At 39.4% G+C, this 22,386-nt stretch overlaps 1 protein-coding gene across 1 annotated transcript; it reads left to right on the top strand.

The window, feature by feature from the left end:
- The first annotated feature begins 9,556 nt into the window (after positions 1-9,556).
- On the top strand, positions 9,557-21,791 carry ZC3H15 (zinc finger CCCH-type containing 15). The gene is made up of 10 exons (XM_014954685.1): positions 9,557-9,770; positions 12,080-12,181; positions 14,389-14,500; positions 16,233-16,385; positions 17,490-17,581; positions 18,648-18,830; positions 19,510-19,656; positions 19,819-19,923; positions 20,156-20,282; positions 20,987-21,791. The coding sequence occupies exons 1-10, from the start codon at positions 9,693-9,695 to the stop codon at positions 21,178-21,180; spliced, it is 1,293 nt and encodes a 430-aa protein (XP_014810171.1). The 5' UTR covers positions 9,557-9,692; the 3' UTR covers positions 21,181-21,791.
- Positions 21,792-22,386: the final 595 nt, after the last annotated feature.

The raw sequence follows: 22,386 nt of genomic DNA, 5'->3' as shown, positions 1-22,386 counted from the left end.
AAGCAAAATGACCAGTTTACATGCTATTTGGATTCCTATAAAATAACTTACACTCTAACACACGTTTGTACAGAGTCCCCTGGTGCTCATACAAAATTATCCCAGTGTCCCTCCCCTGAAGATTTAAGTTTTATGATCCTTTCTGTATCCCTTCTTGATTCATCTATAACCATCTCCATTTACTTTTTCTAACACTAGATTTGCTAGCAGTAATGAAGAACAGTCCCTTATGTTAATTAGCATGTGTCTCATTGCAGTCATTCCAAATTAAGTCAGCAGGTATGGCAAGTTCATCTATAGTACATAAGAACTAAACCACATCTCTGCACAAGGCATACGGAGCATCTCTCACTAGTACTTTAAATCATCATTAAGCATACTTTGCTTATTCTGAAGTCAATTGCTAGCATGTAACCAATGGATATAGGATAGCCAAGACTTACCAATTTTTCACCACAGAACCTAAAACAATGCTTCAGCTTATACTCACAATTCCAGTGCCCTTTTCCAGATCAATTTTTGCCCGAGCTCACAGCAGTCATTGTGCAGGACTCCGCTCTTGGGCAAAACTGCCAAACTCCTCTGGAAAACTTCTGCGACTTTTCCTCCCATCAATTAGTCACACAATTACCTGGGGAAAGTGAAAATAATGAAGAAAGGGTTAGTGTGACACATGCTCCATTGTCAAAATAGAGTCACGAAGCTGCACAGCTCCTCCCAGGAAAACTGTCATACGCCCAGTCTTGCTTTCAAAAAGGTTTGATTAGATTTGTATATAAATAAATGCAAAATAACAAATTTCAGCTAACAATACAGCAATAAAATCTCTTTCATGGTAAAAGCCAATATATTTACCTCACAGCTTCCTAGACTGCCACATTGTCCTCATTCCTCCCATTTTATGAGGACAAAGGACTAAATGCAGATTGTTTGTTAACAGAGTGGATCATAAAAATATAAGCACTGATGAAATTAAAGACACTCTAAGGAAAAGCTAAAATCTAGGGGGAAAAATCTTTTTAATATCAGAAGGCATAGTTAATTTAAGCAGGTGTTTTAGGTTCTAAGACTTAGCTAAAAGGCTCAAGTTGATGGGACAGGTAAGGGAGTATCCCAGCAGACGGAAGTTAGGAAAAAAAAATACCATCACCCAGATTTAAGGGCAGGAGTATACTGTGACAACATTTAATTGGAAAGTCTCATGGAGGTCATACTCATAAGAGGTCACACTGAGAAATGGACAGTACAAAGTAAACCCCAGGACATGCAAATCTCTGTTTACAAAACCCCGCAAATGAAGTAGGCAACTCTAGGTGCTAAGGAATAAACTTAGCTATGAGATCATAATCAGCATAAACCAGCCTAACCCTAGGTTACCAACAGCAGAGTCATTTCTCCCACATGCCCTCCCTTGCATTAGCTCCAGCAATTGTGTGGTTGAGAAACAGCTATTTGTAGACATAAAAATAATTCTGTTACTGGTGTAGCAAGGCATGTTCTTTCCAATTGCATTTGGTTTAGTAATGCAGTAAGTATTGATATTGTGTGATCAACTAGGAATAAATTCTTCCTGAAGTGATCTAGGTTTAGACTTTACTACTTAAGTGAGAAGCCATCACAAAACTTTCAAATAAGGATATTCAGTGAAGAAAACAAGAGCTCATTTGATGTGACGAAGATAAATCAAACATAATATTTTTGGGGAAAAAAATGATAATACTTATTTAAGCATGCTTCAAGACAGTGCATTTATAGACTTCTCATTTCTAGTGCGGCTTAAAGAACAGAGCCAGATGATTGCAAACAATGACAGATGTAATACTAAATACCTATGTTTATAAAAATGCTATGTCTTAACTATTCGTTACTTGAGGCTTCTTAGATGAGCCTATTGCTTGTTTCAGAAATGAAGCAAAAATAACAAAAGCTAATTATAGTGCATTCTAGCCTGGAAGGCGCTCTTGACCAAAGTCAAGCCTGTCTATACCCAGGACCATCTTTTTTACAGCATATCATTCCAACTGAAAGAATTCTTCTACTTTATTTCCACCTACAAGACAGCTAAAAAATTATTTTAGAAAAAAATGCCATTGAAGTACTTGAAATGTCATTTATAAAGTGCAATATACCATGAAAACAATTTATTTCTGTAACGTTGTTTTTGATAGATACACTCTTTGGTTATCTGCTGTTGCAGTAAAAATAACATTCATCTAACAATGAAGAAAGGAGGGTATTCAAACATGTATGGCTCATCGCAATGGTCCAACACTTTGGCATAATGTAGAAAGAAACAAGATGTTTTTTAACAAAGTCCTGACTCCGATTTCTAAGAATATTGCTGAATTCTTGCTTGTTTACGGGATACAAATAACTCACCCATGGCTGAAGCCCTCTTTGCAGAAGGGCTTCCTCTGGGCCAGGTTCCCCATCAAGATGTTTCAGTGGCCTACTACCACACTAATAGGTAAGCAGTCCCAGTTACCCAGCACCTCCATACACCCCTCAGCCTGGGCTCATTTAAGTCCATCCCAGTCCTTCCTTATATTTCCCCATAACCAATAAGAGATTAAATCATAGAATACCTGGTTGAATGGACATTAAGGATCATCTGGTCCAACCTTTGTTGGCAAAAGCTCAGTCTGGACAAGATGGTCCTGACTCCAATTTCTAAGAATTTTGCTGTGTGCAAAACAAAAAAAGGCCATGTTCTTTCAAGTAATAGGATTTAAGAACAGGCCTGCAATAACAACCTCTTAGGCCTCTAATTCTGTCCTTTCCCTCACACTCTTGGTGTAAATGAACATCTCTAATCAGCTGTGGAATTCTACACAAAAAGTGTAATTTTCCCATAATAAACAAATGATGTAAGAACAGATTAAAATTATTTGGCATGAAAAATCAGATTATTTGTCTCTTGGCCTTGGGCTGTTTGTTTTTAAACACCTAGTTCTGTGGTACAGTAACTGCAAGCCAGTTTCCCTCAGAGCAACCGGTGGAGGGGCCTTCCTTGAGGAGAACTATTTACACGAGGCTTCTACAGCATTTCTCTCCCAGCTCCACAATATCTCACCCTCACCAGGACATCAATTCCAATATCCAGTGATCCTCTGGCAGCAGCCTGGCCCCAGAGAAAACAAAATTTCCCTCTCCCGGGACTCGAAGGAAATCAAATGCAAGGGAACACGGACAAAGGTGCAGCAAAATGGCGCCCGTACAGGTTCGGCAGCCTCCTCAGGCTCTGTGGCCCCTCACAGGGAGGGCTGCTCACTGCCGAGAGCGGGCCTTTTTCTACACAATACGTTATTTCAAATTCAGTCAAGCCCAACAACCCAGAGGTGCATCAGGACAGGTTTTGACTAACCTTACTAGTGTGTGACTTGCCCGTTTGTCATATCATCCTCTCATTTTGATAGAGCATTAAGAGATTATTGGCAGCTGTTTGCTTTCCTCCCTTTCCCTTCTACCTCACTGGTAGAAGCAGTCAACATTTTTGAAGGTAAAAAGACAGAAAGCAGAGAGCTAGTTAGGAGTTTTAAATTCTTGTTTGCTTATGGGATACAAGTAACTCACCCACAGCTGAAGCCCTGTTTGCAGAAGGGTGGAGAAGGTTTGCACCCTGGGCCAGGTGTCCCCACCAAGATGTTTCAGTGCCCAAAGGGCCTCCTCAGGTCCCCCTTTGGCACCCCTGGAGCTGCACTCAGTGACGAGGCTGCTCTGATTAACTCCCAGCACAAATAAATGGTAACAGGCTGTTGCCCCTAAATATAACTAGGAGGGTTGTCTCCTGGTCAGTGATATCACAGGAAGATGAAACAGTTGATCCATTATTACCACACTAACGGATAAGCAGTCCCAGGCACCCAGCACCTCCATACACCCCACAGCCTGGGCTCCTGTAAGTCCATCCCTGCCTCTCCTCAGACTTCCCCATGAACAAAAAGAGATTTAAGCATAGAACACCGGGTTGGAATGGATCTCAAGAATCATCTGGTCCAACTTTTCATGGCAAAAGCATGCCATGACAAGATGGCCCAGCACCCCGTCCAGCTGAATCTTAAAAGCGTCTGATGTTGGGGAATCCACCACTGCCCTGCAGAGATTATTGCAATGGCTGATTGCTCTCATTGTGAAACACTTTCTTCAGGTGTCCAAACAAAATCTCCCCAGGAGTAACTTGCACCTATTACCCCTCATCTTTTCCATGTTACTCATTTTTAAAAGGAAGCCTCCATCTTCTTTTAACCACCCTTTAAATACTGGAACTTGGTGATGAGATCTCCCCTAAGTTTTCTTTTCTCAAGGCTGAACAAACTCAGTTCTCTCAGCTGTTCCTCACATGGCAGGCTTCCCAGGCCTTTCATCATCTTGGCAGCCCTTCTCTGGACTCTAAAAGGAAGCCTCCATCTTCTTTTAACCACCCTTTAAATACTGGAACTTGGTGATGAGATCTCCCCTAAGTTTTCTTTTCTCAAGGCTGAACAAACTCAGTTCTCTCAGCTGTTCCTCACATGGCAGGCTTCCCAGGCCTTTCATCATCTTGGCAGCCCTTCTCTGGACTCTTTCCAGCCTGTCCACATCTTTTTTGTATAGCAGTGACCAAAACTGTACACACTATTCCAGGTGCAGCCTGACCTGCTCTGAGCTCTTTATCTCTGCAGGTAATGCCTTTGTGCATGTAACCCAGCATCCTGTTAGCTTTAATCGTAAGTTTCATCAGCAGACACTTGATCCCATGACCCAGAGAACTTACGAAGATATTAACCAACATTGGGGTCAGCACCAATCCCTGGGGGACCCCATTTGCTACAGGTTGCACGTTCAAAAAGGAGCTATTTACCACCACCATCTGGGTGCTGCTGGTCATCCAGTTCCCCACCCACTGCACAGAGCACTGGTCTCGACCATAATGCACTAGTTTCTCTAGTAGAATGTTATAGGTAACTGTATTGAAAGCCTTAGAAAAATCCAGGAGGACAATGCCCACCACTCACCCCCCTATCAACCAAGCAGCTTACTTTGTTGTAGAAAGTGATCAGGTTTGTGGAGCACAATTTACCCTTGATGAATCCATGCTGGCTTTTCCCATTATTATACACAAATTAACATGGAAAAGGTCCTAACAACACTCAATTGTCACTAAATTTCTAGCAGGGATTACAAACCATTTACCATTCCTCCAAGAACCTTTTATATACCCTGCATTTCCCTCAGGATATGAGCTGATAAATAATGTTATCCAGGTGGCTCTCACCATTAGCCAGAATGTCTCCAGCTGACTTAACCAATTAAGTTATGTTTTAATCTTATAAACCATTCCACTGGAGCCTGGAGTGGCTTGAACAGGTCATTGTTTCTGTTTAGGCTATGTTAGAGGGGGTGTCTTAAAAGGAAAAGAAATGTCATTTTTGTTGTCTTTGTCAGGCTCTTTCTGATGGCTTTGAACCTATTAGTTCTAAGAAAGTCTGTCGGGGAAATAGAGGCTCAAAATGCTGTTTTAGCACAAACATTGTAAAAACAGGTAGCTGGGTAGGTGAAGAGGACTAAATGAGTGTCTTTCCTGTGGGGTGGATTATTAAAATGCAAAAAAAAATACCCAGGTGAGTAGGAGTCACAACTCTGCAGTGGGTTTTTGACAGAGAAAGAAGGATGTGAAAACTGCTCCTTGTTCCAATTTAGATGCAAACTGCAGTTCTTTGGCTGTGTTTTTGTAAGTTCATACGCACTTAACTTCCTCACATAGCAGAAATACATAGCTTGATTTTTATTTATGTGGAAGGAACAATACAATGTAGAGACTTCAGCTTATTTTTTTAATTGAGGAAGGTGCATGGATAACATGGTGAAACAATCGTTTGTAAAGTACAATGGGCTCTTAGACTACTCATAAACACCTTGAAGTTAATTATTCAATTGTCATTCATTCAATTATTCATAAAGCAATTAAAATTAATAAGAAATAGAGTAATGATCCTAATTTTTCAAGTACAGCAGAGGAAGTGGGGGAAAAAATCAAGAAGTGGGAGTTACGTTAAGCCTGATATTTCTATTGTTATTTACAATTTTTAAATTAAATATTGTAGATAGTAGTGACTTGTATTTGCTCATAATTCTAGCCTCAGATAGTTCTAAATTTAATCCTGTAGGTAAACTAGAACCAAGTTGCATAAATTCTTAGAAACTAGAAATAAAATACTGTTCTTCAGGCTTAGATGGATAAATCTTTTAATTATGTGTTTTGTAAAGAAGTACAATATCAACAATTATTAGCCCTCTCAACACCGGAAGTTCTGGATGTGATTGGTTCCTACAATGTATTTTAGATCAATTTACATTTTTTATTTCTCCAAATATTTAGTACTTAGCAAGTTATTTTTTAATAGCATCTTTTCAGACATTCAGGTCTCAATCTACCACATATAACTGGCAAGAAGTTCTTTCAGCCCTTCACATTTATCCGAAGAACCAGTCAGGCACATAAGGGATCTGCCAAAAAGGAGCTCAGACCGAAAATTATGGCATTTCTGTATATGTTAGTACAGAATTGGGCCTTTGTGAGTGTTAAGGGTTGGGGGTTTTTTTCGCCTCCTGTGTTAGGTTCCAACTATTGTGTGCTGCTATATATTTTCTGATGGATCAAGAAATCATTAGTTATTACAAATCTTACTCAATGTAACAAAATATACATTAATCAAGTAGCCTCTTAGACTTTCCATTGCCTCATGCTTCTTTGTGATTCTGATCTTAAAAACAAAATCTGAAATTGTTCTCCTGTATTATGCAGACTAAGTAGAACCAAAATATTCCATCCTTTTATGAGCATACAAGTAGTGACGTGTAACAAATGGCTGGTACAGTTTTTTAGCAGATCTGGGGATGCTTACGTCTTTGTAAGAACAGCTTGCTGTTCCCTTACAGAACAGCCTGTTTTCTTACCTCTGATGTGAGATCAGTTTAAAAATATGCCTTGTTATTAAAATATTTTTTGACACAGATTGTACCAGAAACTAATAAACTTGGTGAGGAACAGAAAAGTCCTTACTTACTGTACACAGTATGAAAGCACATCCTAGCAAGACTTAAGCACCTTACTCAAAATGAAATTTGTGCTGTAGGGGCTGAAACAGATGGACCTTAAAATCTGTTATCAGCAAGTAATATTTTGATATCAGAACACTTTTCAGAAATCAAATGTTGGCAAATCTGGATAACGTATGCCCCCTTTACATTCACTTTTTTCAAAGCATTTTTTTCTAGTCATTCTAGGTGAAACAGGTACCACTCAAACAGCAAACACAGTTCCAAAGTTTTGCATTTCTTCCTGTTGCAGAAATTCCTCTGCATGTGGGAAGGAAAGAACCATGAAAATCCATCTCATGAAACCAAAATAAAAATTAAACTGGTGGCATGCTCAGGGAACATGCATGTGCACCACAGCATGAGAAAGCAGCAGTGTGTGTCAAGGCTAAGAAATTCCGCAGGATTTTCTGTACCATACTGTGATCCTACTTAGGAGGAAGTCAGTTCGGGATTGTTTCACCCTTTTACAGAAAGGTTTGCGCCATTCTTGGTGGAACCCAAACCCAACCTTGGCTCTCTGAAAGAGTATGAAGAGGTTAAGCGGGAAGCTTATCTTTCCTCAGACATTGTTTAACACTCTCAAACGTGGTCCACTTGTCATAAAGTACATAGAGCCTCCCTTCTGCACACAGAAAGACTGCTTATTTTCACGGAAAGGTGCATTTAGCAGTGGGCAGCAGGTAGCTAATGTTTAGACATCTGAGCTCTTTGCAGCACCAACTTCTCTCCTGTTAGTCGCTAGTGAGCGTGTGTCGGAGCACCCAATGCAGAATCAGAGTTCAGCACTGTAGTTGCTTTTGGGAGGCAGTCTTTAGAGAAAGATGCATTTGTCAGATAGAACTCAGAAGGAAAAAAAACATGACCATGGAAATGGCTGACATCAGATGTATTTATTACTTGATGGCTGAAGTAGCCTGGGAGGGTCTGGTTTTCTCCCTGACATTTGATTGTCTATCTGGTAGTTCTCTGGGATGCAGCTGATCCTAAGGAAATCATTGCTGTTAATAAGCAGAGAAGTGTCCTGTATGGTTTTCCCTCCTTTGGCAAAGAGACGGCAGCAAAAAGTACAACAGCTGACATGCACGAATGCACTATCACCTTACTCATCCCCACTCCCCCCATGAAACACATGCCCCGTACAGGCCAGCACTGATTCACCACTCAGGTGCTCTCCAAAGACAAACAGCGCTACAGTGGGTGCTGGCTGTTGTCCTACATCCAGTTGCTCACAAGTCTGCTGGCAGGCTCTTCATCACCTACTTAGGCAGCAATTAAACTGCTTGCTTTCCGGATTGCTTCCTTGAAGCCTTGGAGCTGGCAGAAGTAAGGGTGGGCTGCCTAGAAGGACTGCTGGTGCTTAGCTGGGTCCAGGCTCTTTGTGGCAACAACCCCATGCAGCGCTACTGGCTTGGGGAAGAGTGGCTGGAGAGCTGCCTGGCAGAAAAGGACCTCGGGGTGTTGGTCAACTGTTGACTGTGTATAAGCCAGCAGTGTCCCCAGGTGGCCAACAAGGCCAACAGCATCCTGGCTTGTATCATAAATAGCGTGGCCAGCAGGACTAAATAAGTGATCGTCCCCCTGTACTTGGCACTGGTGAGCCCGCACCTCAAGTTCTGTGTCCAGTTTTGAGCCCCTCACCACAAAAAAGACATTGAGGTGCTGGAGCGGGTCCAGAGAAGGGCAACGAAGCTGGTGAGGGGTCTGGAGAACAAGTCTCATGAGGAGAGGCTGAGGGAGCTGGGGGTGTTCAGCCTGGAGAAGAGGAGGCTGAGGGGAGACCTTATCACTCTCTACAACTACCTGAAAGGAGGGTGTAGAGAGGTGGGGGTCGGCCTCTTCTATCATGTAATAGGTGATAGGACAAGAGGAAACAGATTCAAGTTGCTCTAGGGGATGTTTAGGATGGCTATTAGGAAAAATTCCTTCACCAGAAGGGCTGTCAAGCATTGGAACAGACTGCCCCGGGAAGCAGTTTAGTCCCCATCCCTGGAGGTGTCATAAAGACGTGTAGATGTAGTGCTGAGGGACGTGGTTAGTGCTGGACTTGGCGGGGCTCGTTCAACAGTTGGGCTCAGCGACCTGAAAGGTCTCTTCCAACCACAACGACGCTCTGATCTAACACCCGGCGCGCTGGGTGCCCTGTCTCTGAAAGACAGCGGCGGGGGAAACCGCAGCTCCCTCCAGCCCCGGATCGTGAGGGGAACCAAGTACAGTTCCCGCTGGGGAGCCCCTCCTCGCCCCCGAGAGGCGGCTATCCCAGCGCCGGGCGGGGACTCAGCCGGGAGAGGCGCTGAGGCTCCGCCATCTCCCCTCCCTCAGGCGCGTTCCCGCCCACCCAGCCCCGGGAAGCTCCCCCCGAGCCCCGCCCCTTCGAGTGACGTCAGCCAGAGCGCCCGGCCGCCGCCTTGCCGCGCGCTGCCTGCCGGGAGATAATTGAGCCCTCGCGCGGCGCGCCCCGCGTTGCCTTCCCAGCCTGCCCCGCGGCCGGCGGCCTGCGCGAGCAGAACCCGTAGCGCCTCCCCGGCGGCGGCGGCAGCGCCGTCCCGTCCCGCCTTTCCCGCGGCCCTCAGAGCCCCCCGAGGGAGAGCCGAGGCCGCTCCGCCCGCCCCGCCATGCCCCCCAAGAAGCAGCAGCAGCCGGCGGGGGGCAGCAAGAAGGCGGACCAGAAGAAGAAGGAGAAGATCATCGAGGTGAGGCGAGCAGGGCCCAACCGGGCCCAGGGGGCCGCTTTCCCGCCGCGGCCCTCTCCCTGCCCCTGCCGCTTCCCATCGGAGGCGGGCAGCCTTCTCCCTGCGCCCCACTCTGCCGCCCCCTCCCATGCAGCGGCCGCACGGGCGCTGCTGCCGGCGGCCTCCCTGAAAGCCGGCAGCCAAGCCTGCAGGCCTCCCCTTCAGCTGAAGGGCCAAGGGAATGGTCATGAAGCCGAAAACTTAAAAAAAAAAAAAAAAGCGGAGGGATATGCGCACGCACACCTTGTCGGTGGCGTAAACCAGCCCAGAAGCACCGTTCCGCGTTCATTTCGCGGCCCCAGCACTGCCCAGATCTGTCAAATCGCTGACTGTAGCCCTTTAAGTTGTGCTGGTGGCCACTGTGCTTCTTGGAGTGGGGTTTGGGTTTTCAGCCTGGATGTTTCCTGCCTCAGAGTTGTCTCTGGACTGAAGATGATCAGACAGGAGTGCTCTTCCTGTTTTTCTATCTTTGCTTTCTCTGTGTTCCAGTATTTTCTGAGTCTGACTCTCTGAGGTGTAGGTTTGCTTTTCTCAACTTAAAGCACTTGTGTAGTTTTGGTACAATTTCACCTGTGTGGCCAAGGAGGCATTTTCTGGAATAACAGTTCAGTAAATCTTTTGTAAAAAATGAATGCAAAATAATTAGAAGATTAATCAGTAATATATTGTATTTTGTTTAGACTTCTGATACTCAATTACATGATAAAACTACTGTTTTTTTAAAAAAAAACTGCTGGAGGTGTGTGTGTTAGTTATTGAGGTAGTTATGCAAATCTTCCACTATATGAAAAAGGCTAAGTTAAGAGCAGAAAAAGAGAGCACAAAATTAAATGTTTGCCTGCAGCTGTTGACAAGAAGGTAGCTGTTTGGCCATTCTAAGCAGAATATCCATGTAATGCTAGTGTTCTTTTGAATCTAGTGCTGCAGAATATTGTTTCTATGTTCTTTGGAAGCGTTAGGTTAGACTGGTTGTTCTTTCTCTGCTGGCTTCAGAGTTTCTGATGTTCTTGCTGAATCCAGCTACATAGGAAAAATCTGCTTTTTATTATCAAAAAATGCAGTTGAGAGGGGAAAAGCTTGCATTGATTATTAACACAAATTTATGATATAGTTGAATTTGCAGAGATTACATATTCCATTTGCTGCAGAAATCAAATGTGTGAATGATCTCTTTCCCTTTCCCAACTAGTTATTTTGACAAATTGCAATCCTTGCAGATTCTTATAAAGTAACAGAGGAGTAGCTGCTGTTGATAGGCAATACGCTGTAAATGAAAACAGGGTGCCTCTGGAAATTTGGAACTGTTTATTCTGTAACTCTTTTAGGATATATTTTTTAATTGTTAGGGTTTCTGTAAGTGTGTTTGAACCAAGCTTTTATCATTATATGAACATCTGTTACTTGTTCCTGGAAGGAAAAAAAAATGGTATCAAATTCAAGGCGTGGATAGGTTTGTAATGTGGATATTTCTGTTACAAAAAAATAATTTGTGCTTCAGAGACTTATTTGAAAGTGAGCTTTTTTTAATGAATTTTTTAATAGGCTTGGTATAGGAACCTGCCTCTAACAATAAAACTGGAGGTGTAGAGGAAGAATTGGTTCAGGTAGTAAACAGAAACAACTTTCGGTGGAATTTAGGAAGTCCAGTCTGGACTTGACATGGGGAAAGACTTGAAATTAGTACAGTTAGAAAATGAAAAGCTTAAAATACTTGAAAATAAAAAGTAATATGCTACATGAGGCAATATCATCTGTAAAACATAAATGTACAAGATTTGTATATGAATACTTGAAGAGGAAAGTAGTAAGTGATTTCAGGTAGATACGAAAAAAAACTAGTATTTATGGCTATTCAGGCTTTTTGGTTTCCTCAGATACTACTTGAGTAGTCACCAAAAACATTTTGTCCTTTTCTCTGAGAAGCCTGAAAACACTGTGTGTATGTGCTCCCACAAATACTAGGACACAAGTAGGTCTGGTGATAAAAGCAATAGCTTGCACAAAAGCCGTTTTAGTTAAGTTCTTTTGAAAAGTATATTTTAAACGTGATATCATATCATTGTAAAGATGATATGAGCGGTCTAAATGTTGTCCATCATGTTTCTTGGATTTCTTATGTTGCTGGAGGAGATAGTCTGTGTTTAACTGAAAGCCAGAGGGGAATGGCAAATCTGGGGCATTTTGGTTGTTTGGTGTATTTTTCAGTAACAAACTTAGTCCAACTCTTGGACAGTTTCAGTTAATTTGGCTGCATTTATCTCTTGATTTAGGATAAAACATTTGGCCTGAAGAATAAAAAAGGTGCAAAACAACAAAAATTTATCAAGGCTGTGACTCACCAGGTTAAATTTGGTCAGCAAAATCCACGTCAGGTAAGCATTTATGCTGTAATGTTTTCCCACTGTATAGTGAACTCCTCTTTCACTATAGATTGTGATATAATACTGAAGTAGAAAAAGGTTGAGATGTTACTTAATGTTTTGTGATTAGCACAAATTTAACTAGGTAGTCTTATTGCAAAGCTTGTGTAGCTGATAATTATGTACCTAAACTCAAAACTCAACTAATAAGGATGTGTGTTTCTTTACCCAGTATTCTAATAGTAACATAATAGAGGTTAAGGTATACCTGAAATAGTGAACCATTAAAAACAAGAGTAGTTGTTACTAATATTAAAATGGGAATTGGGGTGGAATAAAATGTATAAGCCCAGATGCGCTTCTTGGTGTACTTAAGGAAGTATTTATTACAATACTTCCACATTGTATGTATAGAAGTCTGCATCTGTTTGTTGAACTGGTCAAAGTGCAATTTTGATGCACTGTCTACTACTTTGCTTTTCTTTTGTGTGATGGAGTAAAATGTGATAAAATTTTTAGACCTCGCTTATGCAGAAAGCTCAAATTTCATGAAAATACTTCTGCAGTGGAAATGTGCCAGGTCTCTTTTCCTGTGGTGCTAGAGAAGATTGCTGCTAAATATTTATGTAGCTTCCTGTTCTATGAATAAGCCTGCAGAATATTTGCATTTGCATCAGCTGAATTCATGATGTCATCATTTGTGTTAAATTCCTTGCATAACATAAGGATGAACTAATAAATGTCAAGTACAACTGTAAAGGTAAAGTTGATATTTGGGTCATTAGACCTAATAATTTCTTGTAGTGGAAAGGACTGTTTGATGTCACTTGAAAAGCATTGGTGTTAGTCAAACTGTTCCTCTGAAATTTCTATATGAAATCGCTGAAACTGTAGTGTTTAATGGAATACCAGTATGTAAATTAGACGACCAAAAATAATTTGTTTCTCAGATGCTCTTAACTATTGCCTGATGGGTGTCAAAAACTAATTTTTAGGCCTGATGATACCTTTCTTAACCTGTAATAATGGTTTTCAGTTAGGGTTTTCCCTGAGAAAGGAAGAAGACTTTCAAGCAATTAGTATTGTGTTCTGAGATATAAATGGAAATGTTGGCAAGGTTTTTTGCTTAATAAGAAAATAAGGACAAGCTTCATGTTTTTAGAACTCTAGGGTGAAAGGAATGTGTTCTTGAAGTATTACTTTCTGTAGTTGACGTGTGTCTGAATGCTTCATAAAATGGGATTTAGGGACGTCCAGTACAAAAACTGAGTGTTCTGTATGTGGACTAAATTAATCAATTCCCCTTGAAGACAATTTGGAATTTTCTTGCCAGATTCATCACAAGAACAAAGCTACTTTTTTGATATTGCACTGTATTTTACTAGTGAAGTACCCCACATATTTGTGTAGTGGTGGGAGTCTCACTAGCTTCCTTTATGGATAAGAATCAAATCATCTCATGATGTTTCTCTCATGTTCTCTTCTGTCTATCTTGTTCCCTCTCTGCCACTCTGGTATAGATACAGGCTTTTTCTGGCTTATCCAAAAAGGGTGAGGCAGACTCCCAGGGTTTGTTTTTTTTTTTTTATATACACAGTTTTCTTTTCCTAGGTGAGCTTGTTTTTCAGTCCTTTGCTCCTGGTTACCTAAAAAAGTAATGTTATTGTCTTACAAACCACTGGTTATCAGTGAATTGATATAAATTCAGACACCAAAAAAAAAAGTGTTCTAAAAGCAGTTGCTAAGTTCTACAGACAGATTTCCTATAAGTGCTATGGTATACATGAATAGAAAGAACAAAGCAGCATGTAGGCAACTAAAGATAGGTAAGCTTTTTGCACAGATCTTGAAGTAGCTGCATTGAATACTTGCACTGCTAATGCATTACAAAGGAGCAACTAATTTTTCTTCTCCTTAGTCTCTTCACTTGATTTCTTAGCCTGTGAAGGTGGATAACTGTTATCTAATGGTACCAGGATCTTGCATCTTTGGCAAATTGCATTTGAAATCTCTTCTGTTTGAAAGGTCACTACCACTAGATGGCACTGGCCATTCGTGCAAGGGCACTAATTCTCAGAAATTCAGAAATCACAGGTTCTTTCCCTCCTCCCTTTATAAACTATTTTAAAATTATTTGCTATTTTAGTGTACAGTTCCTGTGACGTGAGTAACGTTATTCTAATTATATACTAGTAATTTCAATTTTGGGGTTATTACAGGCTGCTCAAACAGAAAGTGAGAAGAAATTAAAAAAAGAAGATAAGAAAAAAGAATTACAAGAATTAAATGAACTCTTCAAGCCTGTTGTTGCTGCACAGAAAATTAGCAAAGGTATGAGTAACTGAATTTTCTCACTTATTTTACATGAAGTAGATACATGAATAACCCTTTAAAACTGACGGTTCATTTTTCAGCAATGTAGAGATGTCTGTTTCCTTTTCTGTCTAGTGTATCAAGTAGTCTGTCAGTAACAATTTCACATTTTTTAATTTTCAATTTTTTTGGGGCAGTCATCTGGGGCAATGAGTTCATTAGAATATCAAATGCTACATTGATATTGACAGGACAGCTATAGATATTTTGCAGTGTTCAGATTCATTAATTAGGTGCTTCTGGATAAGTGGCATGATTACTTTTTTGCATGTGTGATAGTATTTGTTTAAAGCATCTTTCTCCCCAGAGAGTTGTGAACATCCATGTATTACGAAGGATATAGTATGATAAGTATTGTCTTCACAGAAAACTTGTGTTCAAATCAGAACAGTAAAAACTTTCCACTTACTGTGTTCCACCTCGCCGTTGACAGTAGGGCTTGGCTTTGGAAGTGTGGTCTTATTTGAACTCAGTTATTGAACAAAGTAATTTTGTGATGAAATGTAAGCGTAAGAGTTCTTGATACTTCAGGGAAACTCTACAATTGGCTGCCATATGGGAGTTAAAAAATAATACTTTTAGGAATGAGCTCATCAACTCTTTGCTTTTTTGATCTTCTTGAACTAATGAAAATACGTGCAATAATTTTTGACTTGTGTGATTTCCCTATATGTCTTTTAAATCAAACCTGACTGTGGCATTTTAGCAGCAGCAAAGGCTAGTTTTCTGTTTATGATCTACAACGGTGAGCTTTCTCCAAATAAAGTAGCTCTTAAAGTTATTTCAGAAGACTTAATATTGTCCTGATTAAAGCTTTGACTTTGTACTGAAATTGCCAACAAGGAGAGCAGTGCACTTGGTGTTTCAGTTGCACTTTAGGGATGTACTTGGTGTTTAAAAACTAGTTTTTTAGTTAAGATTTTAAATGAGTGTGTTGCTGTACATACTCTAGCCACTGGGGATTTGCACCAAGCTTAAAATGATCAAGTGAAAAAATTGAGCTTGAAATTTTACATGAGCACTTAATGATTATTACAAGTAAAGCATTTCTGATATAGTTGTCTCAAATACATTTCTACCTTTTTCTTTTTTCACCTCCTAATGTTGTAATAATTCATTTAGTCGAATATTTACTTCAACTGTAGTTAGGTTGATTGAGTAGTTCATACTATAACAGCAGTTGCTTGTTTTGGGGACTATGAGCAGCCATCTTATTTTTATTATTAAAGAAAGCAGTTTGACTGCAGGTTAGATTATTAAAATTTATTTTAGTGTGTTGTTGATCTGTTAAGGAAAGGCTGATGTCCGGAAGATGCTTTACTGTGTATGAGAGGCAAATAGAGCTTACTGTATAGGGAGTATGTTCCACAGAGTGGTATCTTGTATGTATTATATGAATGGATAATTTCGCTCGGGCATACTGCTATATGTATTTCTTCAAATAGTCAATTGCCAGCTTTGATACTTAATGCAAATATCATACTACACAAAGTAAATATGACGTGTTCAGGAAACAGAGTATTTACTTGCGGTGAACACACAGGCATTCAATAACTTTCATTTTTAAAACCATGTTTTCGTTCTCTACAGATCCTAAAGATTGTATGATCCTAGACATTGTTCTCAGAGCTTTCACTATACAGCTTCTGCTTAAAAATAGTATTTAAGTGTAAAAACTTTCTTTGCTCAGGTGCCGACCCCAAGTCTGTAGTTTGTGCTTTCTTCAAGCAAGGACAGTGCACTAAAGGAGACAAGTGCAAGTTTTCTCATGATTTGTCTCTGGAAAGGAAGTGTGAAAAGCGAAGTGTCTACATTGATGCAAGAGATGAAGACCTTGAAAAAGGTATAATAATACTAGAAAATGACTGCTAAACTATTCTGATTCTGAAACTGGATTTTTTTTTAAATTAAGAGTCTTCTTGTGTTGTGGTTATGATCCTGAAGAGCCTGGTTTGTCCATTAGCGACGTGAGGCAACCCATACCACTATGTTTAAAATTATGAACAACAGTGAAACTTGCTTTAACAAGTGTGCTCCCAGGTATTCTGTAGACCTTCTTTAGAAGAAGAAGTGTGTCCTAGTGATACTGGATGGTAATTTTCGAATTTTGATCTGTAATGTGTTATGTGATGCAATTAGCAAGCTCTACAGTATTCAGGCTTTCTTGTAGTTGTTAGTTTGTTTTAAGTTCTGTAAAACTTCAGGGAAAAGGAGCAACTGTAATGAGCAACCATAGCTGCCTTCCAGAACCATTACAGGTGTTTGCCCCGATGTGCACAGTTCAAGAATTCAGGATCCTGTGGAACTCTTTCTGTCACTTGTTGGCAAAGTGCTCTGGATTTTACTTTTACTTAGCAGAAGTTAGAGATTTCATAGTCAAAAATAATTTCTTTTAGTTTTCCACAGTTCATCATGTCTAGGTCCTTATTTGAATTTTAGCCTGTGTTGTCCTACATGAATATGATTGGATCCCAGAGATTCACTACTACTGTTATCATTGGTGGTCTTGCTTCTTTTGATGGTACCTTCAGCACAAAAAAACCTGGGATTACGTGTTTTGATCTTCAAATTATATTATCTGTATTTCTGGGCGTCCAGGTATTTCTAGCCTCTGACCTCCTCTTTTGTTCAGTCATCTTCCTTTTTTTACCTTGTCTGTGCTCAGTAGTGTACAGATGGATGACACATTTTTTTAGTCTTTGACTGAAACACTCTTCATGCATGTCAAAATATAAATTTCTAAGGCTTTTGAGGAAGCTGTATTGTGAGCAGCATAGAAGTGTTTGAAAACTTTATTATAAATGCCTGAATTTATTTTCCATACTATAAGTTAACTCAAATGTAAGAATTGCATGTTAAAACAGTTACTATGGGAAAAAGCAACGTGACAGCATTGTTTAGTATTTGAAATTTTTTGTGAAACCATCTGTTGTCTGTCTTTTTCTAGATACAATGGATAACTGGGATGAGAAGAAGCTGGAAGAAGTAGTGAACAAGAAGCATGGTGAGGCCGAAAAGAAAAAACCCAAAACTCAAATAGTATGTCCTGGTTGTTTGTTTTTTTTTAACTGAGCTGTAGTAGAATTAACTTCAGACTTGTGTTAGATATGTTTATTGTTATCTAAAGATTTTGAATGGAATATTATAACAATATTCTGAGTATATGGTTGGGCTGATTGTTTTTCTAGTAATGTATTTAAAAAAAAAATACAAACCACCCCAAAGCTATTTAAGTCATAAGTTATGCTACTATGTAAAATACAAATGGATGGTAGTTGAAATGCTTTCAAAAGAGAAATGCACAAGGAATCATTAATATATTTAATGCATCTTATTTGCTTAGAAGGTTCAAGTACTGTGAAGAGTTGGTTTTGTGCCCTCATTCCAGTGACTGCCGTATATATTGGCTTATCTGTGTATTGGGTGACACATAAGCATATAAGTTTAAATTTTCTCCTGTAAGCTGAAATTGACTAATTGAGAGTCATTTGTAGTTCCTGACCTCTAACTTTAATAACATTGTGTAGTTAGTGCAGTAAATTGTTTAATATCTTAATCCCTTTTTCAGAACTATTTGACCATGTTTTCAATACCAGATTATTGAATATTCTGTTGATACTTAGTTAACTTGCAAAAGTTAAACTTTGCTATGGCTAAGTGTGAGCTATGGCTTGCTAAAAGGTGCAGAATGGCATCTCTACCTCAAGATGATGAGCTTGAAGGGTTAACATCTGAGGCAGATCTTACTTATTTTGATTAGAACTATGCTGATGTAGGTGAGCAGGGGGAGGACTGTTGGCATGCTTTTACATCTGCACCAGGTCTGTGGCAGTACACAATTGCCAGTCTTCTGAGTAATGCTGTCTTTTTAAGTAGGGGTTATATTAAGGGGAATAAAGCTTTTTACTACATTAGTTTTATATAATTAGTTGCACTTCTTTTGTCCATTTTTTTTTATTAGCAATGCATTCATGTTTCTTTAGTTCTGAGCACAGCTGGCTTTGAATTACTGTACTTCCAACTTCCAATGTAGTAGCTGTACATGGAGTGTGAATTACTGGGGATGAAAAGAGAATGCAGTGCTAACAACCTTTGTTTTGTACAGGTCTGCAAATATTTCCTTGATGCTATTGAAAACAACAAATATGGATGGTTTTGGGTCTGTCCAGGAGGAGGAGACAACTGTATGTATCGTCATGCCCTCCCTCCAGGTTTTGTACTAAAAAAAGACAAAAAGAAGGAGGAAAAGCAAGATGAAATTTCTTTAGAAGATCTAATAGAAAAAGAGGTAAAGTTGTCAGACAGGTACCCTTTGGTGGTATTTGTTGTTGTTACCCCGAGGAGACACTTGTAAATATCCTCCTAATTAATAATTTCAAAATATAACATGTTTTTGTAGCTGTATGAACTAGGTTGTAGTATTTGATTCGTGTGTTTGTTTCAAAAGTATTACCCAAATTAAGCTATAGCTGTGTACTTCATGCAGGTGTTGCTAATGCTTTTCTAGGAGGCTTCTATTTCTTACTGTTATTTTTCCTTTATTTACTACAACTGCTGCTATGGACCTTTCTTATCCCCCAGCTCACTGCCTCCTTAGTTCTTGCATAAGTGTGTAATGAGGAAGCAACACCAAGAGAACAGGGCCTTCTGAAGGTGTTACATTCCTGCTCTGCTGTCACCACAAATTTTTCTGGCAGTGTCAATTTGAGGAGAACCTGAGCTATTGAGCTATCGATTTTTTTTTTATTATTTTTTTTCATGTTAACTTCATGTCAGCTCATCTTACTGACTGGAAAATCCTGGTTTGAGTCAAACTAACTTGATGGTGCACGTTTAATAATGGTGAGAGTGAAGAAGGAAATAGATAAAAAATGTTTTCAATTAGTTTGTGAAAGAGTAATTAAATCTCTTATTGTTGTAGCCTTTGGAAACAATTTCTAGCATTAATCTGTCTCTTTACTTGACAGCGTGCTGCCTTAGGACCAAATGTTACCAAAATTACTCTAGAGTGTTTTATTGCATGGAAGAGAAGAAAAAGACAAGAAAAAATTGATAAGGCTGAGCAAGATATGGAGAGGAGGAAAGCAGATTTTAAAGCTGGCAAGGCATTGGTGGTATGTTCTACAATCCAATTCTTAGTGTAAGAAGAAAGAGTAAATAAGTTTTTGTAATAAGGTAGCGGGCCTGGAATTGCTCTGCTTTTTCTTTTTTTTTTTTTTTTACAGCAGTACAGATTCTATCAAGTGATAAACTAAAACTTCTTTTTATGTGTATAGATTAGTGGACGTGAAGTATTTGAGTTTCGACCAGAGTTGGTTGACGCAGATGACGAAGAAGCAGATGACACTCGTTATATTCAAGGAACGGGAGAAGATGATGAGGTAAAGAATATCACCTCGAATAGTGTTGCAAGTTAGATTGAAGTTCGAAAAATTCTAATTTGAGAGCTCTTACAGTGCAATTAATAAGCTTAGTTCTTAGTTTAATACTGCTATAGAGTGTATCTTGTCAAAATTTTGGTGTCAAAAGGAAGATAAAAAAATTTTCTAGGAGTCCTGCAGAAATGAGAATTGCTGTAAAAAGTCACACAGAGCATCTTGGTTTATTTTTCAGGCGGAAGACCCTGTGTGCATAAATGATGTGGATCTGAACCTGTATGTCCCAAAGGCTGTGGATGAGACTGGCATTACTGTGGCTAGTCCTGAGAGATTCAGCACTTACAGCTCAGTAGAAAAGGATGGTAAGTTCCATATTTAGGCATCGTTAATCCATCACTCAGCATTGAATTGTTAAGAGCTTTTCAAAAGTTAGATAGAAATGAATTACTAATCTGTTGAAAAGAACTATTTTAGAAGGACGAGGGAGTGAAATTACTATCAATGACACATGCAGTTACTAAAGAAAAAGCTTCTAGGAAATGCTATGCACTTCTTAAGTTCAAGTTTAATTTTAAGGTGGTGTTTGTGGCCACTTCAAGGAAATGCGTAAGATATTTTTAGCAGTTCCTCTTTTTCAGGTTTAGCAAATGACTGAATGAAAAACATCAACAAAAATCCAAGCTTTTCTTCGTATTTTCTAGCTACCTTAAGTGAGCTCATAATTTCTTAGAGCAAAGTCTTGATCTTCGTGTGCTTGTGAAATGCATGAAATGCTACTGAGTCTCTTAAGTGCAGACATTGAATAGGAGTAGCTAATTAAATTTGACCGAGTTACGAAAATCGGAGATCAAGGATTTGGGATTTTGGGTTATTTTTTTAATGTTTTAATAGTTGATGATCTAAACTTGCTTTTAAATCAGGTACATGCAATTTAACCAGTATCAGTCTACATAAATTTTGAATACAGTAATTTCTTCATAGTTTCATAACTTTAAAGCCTGTTCAGTACGATTTTGAATTAGTTACTTGTGACACTGAAATGAGTAAGAATTTCTTTTATTTTCAGATAATAAATTAAGTGAAGCTTCTGGTGGTGATATGAACAGCAGTGAGCAAAACGATTTAGAGGAAGATAATGATGGAGATGGGGAGTTGGAAAATGGAGTAATTGATGCAGTTCCAGTTGATGAAAATCTTTTTACTGGAGAGGACCTGGATGAACTAGAAGAAGAACTAAACACTCTTGATTTAGAAGAATGAATTTGAAAGCTGAAGTGAGGAATTAAATCTATGTGACAAAGTGAAAACTGACTATACTTTTTCTCCTTTTTGAATAGAATTCTTAAACACGATGTTTATGGTTACCCAGCTGATTCTTGATGGGCACATCATAGGAATATTTTCCTTCAGTCTCATCTACTCCAACGTCGACTATGCTCACAGTAAAATATTCAGAGTAGTTCAGAATTACCTGACAGGTCAGTCTGCAGAAAATGAGATTTGTAACTTTCAACTAAAAGTAGGAAGTGTAACTGCTTTGCCAGTGTGCAAGTAAAGTGGGCAATTTGGTACCAGGTACAGTATAAAAATCAAAGGATACATTCTTCACCAGAACTGTGTTTTTTCATTAGTGATTGTGTTGATTTAGAAACTGCCTGAAGTGGTTTTAGGCAGTATACTCTAATGGAGCTGATGCAGATTATGCTTCTTTAAGTGGTGATTAGCTTTATTTGATCAGCTGGATACTGAAGATACAGATTGTGAACTGATATGTCATAAAATACAATATGGTGCCCTTGGTTTAAAATGTTTTAAAGTTTCCCACCTCCTTTTGCCAACAAAACTGTAAATAAAAACTGTCAACTTTAAAATACCTGTGTTGATTTTTCTCTGTTAAGTTAGGATATCATACCATCTGTTAATTACTTCATCTTCTAATATAGTGATAGACATTTTTCTCTCCAGTCCTCATATAGAAGTGGTGATGTTGGCTTCAGTTAAATTAGGGCTAACGGCGATTACAATTTTTTTCTGCACTTCATGCAGTGTAAGATCCAGCAGCTGACTTTTTTCCCTGCTGTTCTTATCTCCTACCCATCCATTAACTGCTTCAATACATTCTATACATCACTCAGTGCTATTTGAGTCTCATTCTTTCTCCACTGCCTTCTGTGTATTACTGATGACTTCAAGCTCTGCAGAGCAGGGATGTTACGGTCTAAAAAATGCCTGTCATGTCTTTGGTGTTCTATAAATAACCAAGTTATGCAGTAGTAAGTTGCCTCAAAGCGGAGCAGTGCTGTACCCTGCAGGGGGCACTTACTGTCAGGCTTCAAGTCAGGCAATGTGTCCTTTTAAAATTCATTGAATCCCTGCCACAGAGATTTCTCAGTAGTGGTGCTTTTGCAAGGGGGCTGTAGGTTGTGCTGCCTTGCCATACTTCTAATAGTACCTGCCAACAGTATT

Source organism: Calidris pugnax, unplaced genomic scaffold, assembly GCF_001431845.1.
Source record: "Calidris pugnax isolate Ruff unplaced genomic scaffold, ASM143184v1 scaffold103, whole genome shotgun sequence".
Taxonomy (NCBI): Eukaryota; Metazoa; Chordata; class Aves; order Charadriiformes; family Scolopacidae; genus Calidris; species Calidris pugnax.
The sequence above is the reverse complement of the archived record's forward strand: the minus strand, read 5'-3'. Positions and strand labels throughout refer to the sequence as shown.